General features: G+C 39.7%; 1 protein-coding gene across 1 annotated transcript in view; it reads right to left on the bottom strand.

The window, feature by feature from the left end:
• Positions 1 to 8,686, bottom strand: part of PKP2 (plakophilin 2) — an 85,928-nt gene extending 77,242 nt beyond the window's left edge. Inside the window, exons 1-2 of the mRNA XM_015566629.1 lie at positions 8,604 to 8,686; positions 6,863 to 6,975 (exon numbers count right to left, since the gene is read on the bottom strand). Coding sequence (XP_015422115.1) covers positions 6,863 to 6,975; positions 8,604 to 8,686 — 196 coding nt within the window. The remainder of the gene's footprint in view (positions 1 to 6,862; positions 6,976 to 8,603) is intronic.
• Between the last annotated feature and the right edge of the window lie 1,592 nt (positions 8,687 to 10,278).

Raw genomic sequence — 10,278 nt, 5'->3', positions numbered from 1 at the left:
GACAGGCGCACTGAGCCCGGGGGCGGGGCGGAGCCGGCGGCCAGCCGGAACACCTGGCGAGTTGGACACCTGGTGGTCGCGCACGCTCCAGATCACCTAGGCTGCTACCTGCCAGGGCCGCGCCCAACTTTAGTTTCCTTGCTGGGCCTCTGCCCAGCCCTCAGAGGATGATTTCAGCTCCATTGCGTAGCGCCCCGGGCAGGTGATCCCTGAAGAGTCACGTCTCTTCTAGGGCTAAGGTGTGCCTCTGGGCTCCCCACGTGATTACTAACCTGGCTAGTCAGGCTATGCCAAACTGTTCGAAACATGTCGTGGTTTCCCTGGACCTGAGGGTGAGAAAGAATTATTTGGTCAGGCAGAAAAAGCAGGAGGAGGGAATTGTGCCAAGAGGACATGCGTGCAATAAAAGATTTTTTTTTTCAATAATACGGTAGTTGTTTTTTTCCCCTTAGTACAACTTCAGGGACTATGTACTTTTTGCACAGATGCAGTCTCAGAAACATATGTTCCTCCTCATTGAGATCTTCTGTTTCCTCTTACAAATAAATACACATTGTACCCAGTACACTCTCTGCACACGACTCCTCTCCTAGGAACACACCCACACAGAGAAACTCCAGCTAGAGGCGCTAGGGAAGAGCACACTTCTAATAGGTGATACCTTTTAACAGCCCTGCTAATGTTGATTACGTGCTCTTTACGACAGGCTCTGTAGGGGGCCCATGGAAGGGACCTCTGACTTTCAATTTCATCTTCCACAACTTGTATTTATCGAGCTATTAAATATGTTTCACACATACTTGACTACGAGAACTTGAAAGCTAAGCTCAACAGAAAGGGCCCTTGACCTTAAAGTTTACAACCTAAGCCACTCATCCTGATTTTCCTCTTTGGCCTTGAGAGGCAGAGAGAAAAACATCTATCCCAGGTATTAAGTAAGATAGTCTTCCTTTGATTGCTTGGGAAGATGTTTGCTTTTCCTCAAGCCACTCAATTACTGTAAAGCTCCACTCACTCAGATCTGGGGTGGCTAGAGAGCACAGCTTTCCCCTGCCCCACTTTCCTATGCATGCCCTTTTATCTTTACATAAACCCTTAATGCAAAGCTACATGAGCTGTCAGGGAGTCAGGGGAAATCAGTGAATAAGGAAATCCTGAATAAGGAAATGGTGATAGTTCTGCCACCCTTTCTCAGCCAACCACACGGCTAAGTCCTTGTGGAACTAGTGCTTAGGTGAAGTCATGTGGGATGGTAGGTCTTGGAAGCGATTCCTTCCATCCCAGCAGGACTCGTCTTGAGGTAGATTGTACCTTATGAAGAGCTCAGTGATGGAGCCAAATGAAAATATCCAACCCTGATGCTGAGATTCAGTTGAAAAGAGAGGGGTGAACAGAAGGGGAAGATTTCCCACAACAAACTCCTTCCTAGTCTCTTCTTTCTCTCTCCCTCTCCTTACTCATGGCCTCTTTGGGCAGCTCTGAGAGTGCTGCTTTGGAAGGCGATTTCAGGACATGCCTCTACAGGGCCAGCTAGGGAATCCTTGTGTGTGTGCCTGGAGAGCCACAAGTTAACAAGGTCTGTTCTGTCTCCATCTAGATCCTTCAAGAGGGGAGTGGAGAGCATTTTTTAAAAATATATTTTATTGATTTTTTACAGCAAGGAAGAGAGAGGGATAGAGAGTTAGAAACATCGATGAGAGAAACATTGATCAGCTGCCTCCTGCACACTCCCCACTGGGGATGTGCCCGCAACCAAAGAACATGCCCTTGACCGGAATCGAACCCGGGACCCTTGAGTCCACAGGCCGATGCTCTATCCACTGAGCCAAACTGGTTAGGGCAAGAGAGAGAGAGAGCATTTTTTAAAAAAATTTATTTATTTGATTGAGCCAAACCTCATTATTCCCCCCCACCCAATTTATTTATTTTTCTCTTTAAGTGTGCTGTTGTCATTGACTAATCCTATTAAATAAGTACCAATATTAAACATGTAAAAATCTTGATTTTTGGGTAACTGGGTGATTTGACAGAAGGAAGATGATCAAAAGCACAGCTTGTGACTGAAGCAGATATGGGTTAAATCTTATCTTGTCCTTTATAAGTAGTGTGGCTTTAAGAAAGTTTCCTTACATTTTTAAGCCTCAGTTCTCTTACCTGCAAAATGGGAGAAATAAGACACCTACCATGAAGTGCTGCTATAAGGATTGAATGGTAAGTGGTTACAAGAAATCCTCAATAAATAATTGTTCAATGATCTTTAACAGGCATCCCCCTGAGATCCAATTTTGGATTTTTTTACTTCCTTTGGTCTCTGCTCATGTCAACTTATCATTTGAATGAGACGCTTATTCAAATACACATTTTCCATAGCTCTTATTTTCATTACACGTGCTTTATGCTTTGGTTATTTAATTATTGTTTCCTTACTGTAGAATAAGCTCCACGAAAGCAGGGATTTTGTTTTGTTCACTGTTGATCTCCAGTTCCTGGAACAGTGCACATAGTAGATAATAGGTATATGTTGAATGAATGAATGATGCATCAAAGCACTTCGTTTATTTATTACATGGTACATAATAATTACTACAACAACTGTTCATAGTACTTATTTAGGCTTTCGTACTCTTTTGTTTATTTTTTTGGTAATTTATTGATTTTAGAGAAAATGCATGCGAGAGAGAAACATAAACTTGTTGTTCCACTTATTTATGCATTCATTGGTTGATTCTTGTATGTGCCCTGACTGGGGATGGAACCCAAAACCTTGATGTATGGGATGACACTCTAACCAACTGAGCTCCCCAGTCAGGGCCTGTAACTTATTTTTTAAAAAGTCAGATAGATATCCTATGTACTCTAGGTATTCAATTAATAGTTATATAATAATCCCTATAAATAAAAAATTATACTGACATAAATTTTAAATAGTTTCAGAATTCAATAATTCAAGAAAATAATCCTTTTGAAAATAATATAAACTCATTAAATGGCTCCCTTTGGAGATAAGAATCCTGTTGTAATAGCAACTGTTAATTACCAGGTGAGGAAGTATGCAGACTGGCATTGTGCCCCAAAACGTAGTCTAGCTATGCTTCTATTCCAACAAAATGCAGGCCCTGCCCTGTTTCCTGGGAAAACTGCCTAGCCAGCTTCCTAAATGGTGAGCAAGCCCTGAGATGACAGCAGACAGTAGCTTCCAGCCAACAGATTGAAGTGAGGAAGTAAATGCTCTGAGTACTTTTGTGGTGTTTGGCTGCTCTACAATCTGCTACTTTTTAATATTTAGGCCTAGTTTTGAAAACTCTTTTATTGCTTTTACTATAGGCCCAATGCATAAAATTCGTGAGGGGTGGGAGGTGTCCCCCAGCCGAGCCTGCACCCTCTCCAATCTGAGACCCCTTGGGAGTTGTCCGACTGCCAGTTTAGGCCCAATTCCACAATCCAGGACTGCTGGCTCCCAACTGCTCACCTGCCTGCCTGCCTGCCTGCCTGATTGCCCCTAACAGCTTCTGCCTGCCAGCCTGATCACTCCCTAACCACTCCCCTGCCAGCCTGATCGATGCTTAACGGCTCCCCTGCTGGCCCAATTGCCCCCAATTGCCCTCCCCTGCTGGCCTGGTCACCCCCAACTGCCCTCCCCTGCAGGCCTGGTCATCCCCTACTGCCCTGCCCTGCTGGCCTAGTCACCCCTAACTGCCCTCCCCTGCAGGACTGGTCCCCCCCAACTGTCCTCTCCTGCCAGACATCTTGTGTCTGTGGGTGCTGCCATCTTTGAGGACGTGGCAGTCAATTAGCATATTCCCTCCTTATTAGATAGGATTTTTCATTTACCAACCGAATTTGATAAAAACAAAATAAAAAGTTTGAACCACAGGATTGTAGAAGTGGAACATAAATAACAGATAACTTAATTATGAGGCTACAGTTCCTTCTGCTGGGAACTTAAAATAATGATTCAGAAATTCTTGAACTTTACACTTGCATTTTTCTTTGATTTACACACTCCACCTTTAAAGCACTAATCTTTTATTGTTTTCAAATCTATAGTTAGGGCTTCTTCAGAGTAATTTTACTTCCTTTAGCCCAGCGGTTCTCAACCTGTGGGTCACGACCCCTTTGGGGGTCAAACAACCTTTTCACAGGGGTCGCCTAAGACCATCAGAAAACACATATATAATTACATATTGTTTTTGTGATTAATCACTATGCTTTAATTATGTTCAATTTGTAACAATGAAAATACATCCTGCATATCAGATATTTACATTACAATTCATAACAGTAGCAAAATTACAGTTATGAAGTAGCAATGAAAATAATTTTATGGTTGGGGGTTACCACAACATGCAGAACTGTATTAAAAGGTTGCGGCATTAGGAAGGTTGAGAACCACTGCTTTAGCCATATATAAATTCCATTATGGGAAATTTCAATATGCAAAACATTCAAGAAGTTCCTAAAAGACTAAATATAGTATAAATTATAGAGTGGAAATATTATTTTAATGGAGAACTTTAAATAACATGAACAGCATCAAAACTCTTTGATTCATATTTAAAAGATAAACTCTTAATACATTTTCATGAATGTCTTCTCTCATGAACTATTTTCCTGTTACTATTTATAGGCATTATTTTCTATTGCTTTTAAAAAGTATTTCTTAAATTAGTATTTCTGGCAGATAGAAAATTTAAAATAAACCTCAGGTTTTATTTCCTTTTTTAGCACATGGACCTGTTGCCAAGGCAATGGGTAGCAGTTTTACATTAGCCACATATAACGAAAGTGGATCAGGACTGGAAAAGGAAGCTCTGAACTAGGAGGCATGGAACACATCTCCAATGGGGACTTTCAATACCAGTGAGTGTTAAGGTGTTTCTCTTTAATGCAGATGTTCATGTTGTCTGCTATTTTGGCTATGTTGTGAGTGTGGAGGTCTGAAAATTATTCTTTTTAAAAGACCCCTAAGTGGTGTGGGAGGTGGAAACCAGGTGGGCAACCACTAAGGGCTGGCAATGCACAATGTGTTCCTTCTTACTGAAGCTTTCAAGACAGTTCCTTTAATCATGACTCATGGCACATATGAGCTTGGCAGATGAGTTAAAATGATTACCTTCTGGGTGGGTGACTACAGCTGGTACATTCATGGTTGTCAGATCTCTCATCTGAAGGCCAGAGAGGCTGAAGGGAGGGGACAATTTGGTTGATTTCTATCACATATTCTTGTCCACATTAGAGACCATGATCCTCACCTCTTTGTCTCCACCCTGAATCTTGCAATGAGATAACTATCAGGTGCTTAATACGTAATGAGTGTAACCTCTCACCTATAGGCATTTTGATGCAGCTGAACGAAAGGATCCTGAAGAGGTGACTTGGCCGGAAACAAAACATCAAAGCAACTTGAGTACCCAGAGGAGAACAACGTTTAGTGATTTTTAACCTTATGAAAGTAGCAGAGAAATTCAGTAGAATTGATTATTTATATATAACTTTACAGAGGATCTAACATGTCAGTGTCATATGCTGTTTAAATTATTAAAATTATTGCACTATATATTTTTTTATTTACTTGGAAGTTACTTGAGCATAAGATATTGATTGATATATATGTTATCAATTGATATATATTATTCCTTCATAAATATATTTTCTGCATTTTAATATTTGTCTCCTTTTTTCATACACATTACTATTTTCTTAAAATTCCCCAAATAGAATCATTATATTCCCTATAGAAAAATAATACTAATAATCTGAGTCAGATTTTAAAAGCCTCACCAACCCCACCCCTTGTTCCCTCACAAACACCATATAGACTAGTAGGTTGATATAAATGTGTGCTTGAAGCCAGAGCTGTGTTTGATTTGTTTCTTTACTGTGTGACTTGGACAAATTACTTAAATTCACGAGCTTTAAGTTCTTCATTTGTAATGTGGTGTCATTAATAGTATTGACCTTACAGGATTAAGAAGATTCATATAGATACTAAATATAAAGTCCTTAGCTCTCTAGTCAATATTTAGCATATCAATGATCTATAATGGCAAAAACCCCATCCCAATATTTAAGAGCTTAAAACAAGAAAGATTTCCTTCTCATGGTTTTGTGGTTGACTCCACAATACTTCTATGGGTCCGGCTTGGGCTCACTCATGTGGCTGAGGTTAGCTGGTGACTGGGCTGGGCTGGATGGTCTGAGACAGCCATTCTCACGAGTCCCGTGCCTCAACTGGGATGGCTGGAACAGCGGGGATGGTTGAGCCTTTCTGTCCATGTGGCCTTCCATCCTCCAGTAGGCTAGTTGGGGCTTCTTTACAGGGCGGGCTTCAGTAGCATTCTAAGAGCAAGAGCAGAAGCAATAGGTCTTTTTAGGCCCACGCTCTGGCACTTGCTTAATGTCATTTTGACCATATACAGGGTGTCCCCCTAAAAAATGCATCTACACTTTAACAGTTGATAGCTCAATTTTGAAAATAAAATGTATTTTATTATTATTTTTTAAGTTTATCTTTATTGTTGAAAGAATTACAGATGTCCCCTTTTTTCCTCATTGACCCCTTCTGGCTTGCCCCTGCCCCCTCCCCAGGCCCTCACCACACCACTGTCTGTGTCCATGGAAAATGAAATGTATTTTAATAAACACTTCCTTTATAATTATTTAAAGTGTGTGTATACATTTTGGGGGGACACCATATATCCTTCTGGCTAAAGCAAGTCACAAGACTAGCCCAGATTCAAGGGGTAGAGAAAAAGATGCCACTTCTTGAAGGAGAGATCACAAAGTTTTATTCCAAGGGATGTGCATGCAGGGGTGGGAGGAGATATTGTGACCATCTTTACAAGCCATATAACACCCTTACTGCTCCATAAATGGTAGGGTCTATCATCATCATCATCATCATCATCATCATCATCATTATTTAGAATTGGCAATCTCTCATAATTTGGCAGAGTTGCTATTACCTTTTGATGGCTGGAGGAACAAAGCCAAAGAAAAGCAATCTGGATTTACCCAAGATTAGCGGGTACAAATAGCTCTCTGCCTGTCCTATCCGTGGAGTGTAAACTCTGTTCAGAGGAACCTTGGGTATCTTTACAAATCAAGTGCAGTTAATCCAGATGTGTTTCACTGGATGCGAAGGATTCACTGTCTGTCCTCTACTGGTTTAAAAGTGAATGGAGTTCCAGTTTGTTCACCATCTCAGTGAGGTCACTGGTGCTTGAACAATCATAATCTTGAATTTTATTCAGAGTATACTCATTAATAAATTTAAAAAATGAATAAAAGTGAAAAAATTGAACCTCAAAAGTGATCAATGTCATACAATTTTATTGTGGCATCTCTACTTATAATGATAAGGGAAAAATACATGATACCTTTATAATAGTAAAGAGGAAAGTATACTATTCACTTGGAATATAGTTGCTACAGTTCAAAAGAATAACAATTGTAAAGAGTGATGTGAATGAGAGAGGATAGACCAATTGTCAGTCCAACCCCATTATTTTACATTGTTATTCCATTATTGTCTTAGTTTGTTCAGGCTGCTATATAAAATACCATAAACTGGCTGTCTTAATAACAATAAATATTTATTTCTTAAGTTCTGGAGGCTGGGAAGTCCAAGATCAAGACACTAGCAGATTTGGTGTCTGGTAAGGACCCTTCCTGGATCACAGAAGGCACCTTTTTGCTGTGTCCATACATGGCAGACGGGGAAGGGACCTTTTTGGGGTCTCTTTTAAAAAGCACTACTCCCATTCGTGAGGGCTCTATCTTCTTCCCCACATCCCCCAATCCCATTCCTGACCTAAGTCCTCCCAAAGGCCCCACCTCTCTAATACCATCTCAGTGGGCATTAGGTTTCAATATATGAATTTTTGGGACACAAGCATTCAGACCATAGCAACTGTTTTGTTCTCTTTTATTAGGTCTGCAGCATAAACCCCAATTTAAAAATTGTCCACGTGAGGTTGGGTGTGTGAGGGGGGGGGCGTAGTATTCTTTTTTATTTCTTTATAAAATATATCTGTGCATTATTCTTTCCTCTTCCTGGAAGATGCTTTCCTGCATTTTCAAGGGATTGGCTTTTTTTCTGACATTCAGATTTGTTTAAGTATCTCCTCCTCAGAAAGAATTTCTCTGATCAACTAGTCTTAAGTAGCTCTCTTGTCACTCTCCACAAAGCACTTACGATGGCCTGATAGTTTTCTTATTTACAGAGGTATATATGTTCATATGTATTATTTCTCAACTAGAATGTAAGACCCATGCAAGCAGAAACTTTTTCTTGCTCACCAAGTCATCTGTAGTTCTTAGAATCTATACATTTAGTAAGCTCACAGCACTTGCTAAATGAATGCATAATAGAAAAACACCTTAATTTTAGTCCTTCTCTCTTTTTAAATAGAGTGTCAATGTGGGGATTATATGGTTTATAATTAGAGATGGGATTCTGACATTTGTTTACTTATTTTATTTCATTATTTTTATTTTGAAACTTAATGCTCGGAGTAACAATGTGTTAAATGAAAGTAAGGTTGAGCAATTGCCTGTTTTCACAATTTGTAGTAGATCCTAGAACCTGAAACCCAGCTTACTGCTGACTTCTGGCAAATCTCCCAGAGTCGTGACCCAAATCCTCTAAAGGGCAAAGACCTTTTGAGAAGCTCCGGATTTTCATGGTTTCAGGGATAGGTCTAAACAGGACACATAACTCTGCATTCCTGAGCCTTCTTGTTTTATCTTTACAGCTCAAGTTTTCTGAAATTCTTCAATATCACTATTGCAGTGAACCAAACAAGTTCCCATGAGAGCCTGTCCAGATCTGCTCTTTTAAAGCTTAAAGTCTTGTATCTCAGAAAGCAGGAAACCTTTTGAAGAAAATATTCTGACCATAGAACCGAAGTCAAATAGGAATTGTAGTGGTTTCTCTGTGACAAAAAAAGAAAAGGTAAGAAAGAAGTCCCTCTGAAGTTGTGACTGTGGCCACAGCTTCTAAAGAAAAGATTCAGAATAATGTGCTGGGTATTTTATTGACCCTGTTCATATTTCGATGTTCTAGATTTCAGCAGAAATATCAATATAGTATATTGACTCAATAAATAAAATTTCAAAGATATTATCTGGAAAGTATTTAAGTGAGGAAATGACCCTGGTAACAGTCAGTTGCCTAAGGGATCAAGACAGTATTAGTTACCCTGGCATTGTAAGATCTTGCCCATCAGCCTCACCTAGCAAGATTACTTTATTTTACAATATGAAACTCTCTAGCACAAAGATTCTGAAGTGGCCAGGCTAAAATTCTTGTCATCCCCTAAATTACTGGTGCTCATTTCCTCTTCCTTTCAGTGGCTGCCTGGTTTATTTCTACCCATCTCTTAAGGTCCAGTTCATGCTTCCTCTCCTTAGCAAGGCTGACATCGTCTGTCCTCATTTTTTCTCTCTGCTCCACCCACAGACTCCTTAGTATCATCTGGTTTTGTTCCTGAGAATTAAATGAGATGACATTTTTAGGAGCTTAGCCCTAGTGTCCTGAATAAAGAGGCTCATTTTATGTTTGCTTGTTTATAAGACACTTAAAATGAAAAATTAGGGGATAAAAATGAATAATAAGGTGTGATATATAAAGAAATATAATATGGAATTAGATGAACCTGAATTATTTTCCCTACTCTGCTGCTTAATAGTTATTTAACCTTGGTCAGTTGTTAGACTTCCCTAAGCCTTAGTTCTGCCTTAATGATGGAGGCAGTAAACACTACCGCCTTTAATAGACATAACATCACAAGTAAAATAATAGGTAGAAACATTTTTCATAAGTCACAAAGTGCTATGTGAACGTTAAATGTTACCTTGCATATTTTAGAATGTTTAGATATGTGTCATCAAAGTAACAGATTGTTTTAAAAGCCAGCAATGTGCAAGACAGTAGTTAGGAGTTTGGTATCCAAAAGGGTAAGGCACATTGTTGTCCTGGAGGCCTTCCCATTGTAGATTGTAGATAGGGAGATAAAACAAAATATGTAAAGGTTAAATAACAATAGCATATCAAAAATCATTCGACAATGAAGGGAATGGTCTGTGGTGATGTGCTGAATAAACTGAAAAGATAAACAGTATCCCTAAAGTCCCAGGAATAAGAGATAGCTTTCCTCCTGGTGCAATCACGGAGGATATTTGTAGGGACTGTGGTTGGGTATTAATTGAGCTACATCTTTAGAGTGGGAATTGGTTAAGTGGCAAGTGGGTAGAGAGTATAAGAAAGTGGGCAGC

Source organism: Myotis davidii, unplaced genomic scaffold (genome assembly GCF_000327345.1).
Source record: "Myotis davidii unplaced genomic scaffold, ASM32734v1 scaffold902, whole genome shotgun sequence".
NCBI classification, from domain to species: Eukaryota; Metazoa; Chordata; class Mammalia; order Chiroptera; family Vespertilionidae; genus Myotis; species Myotis davidii.
Note: the sequence above shows the minus strand (reverse complement) of the source record. Positions and strands in the feature narration are given on the sequence as shown.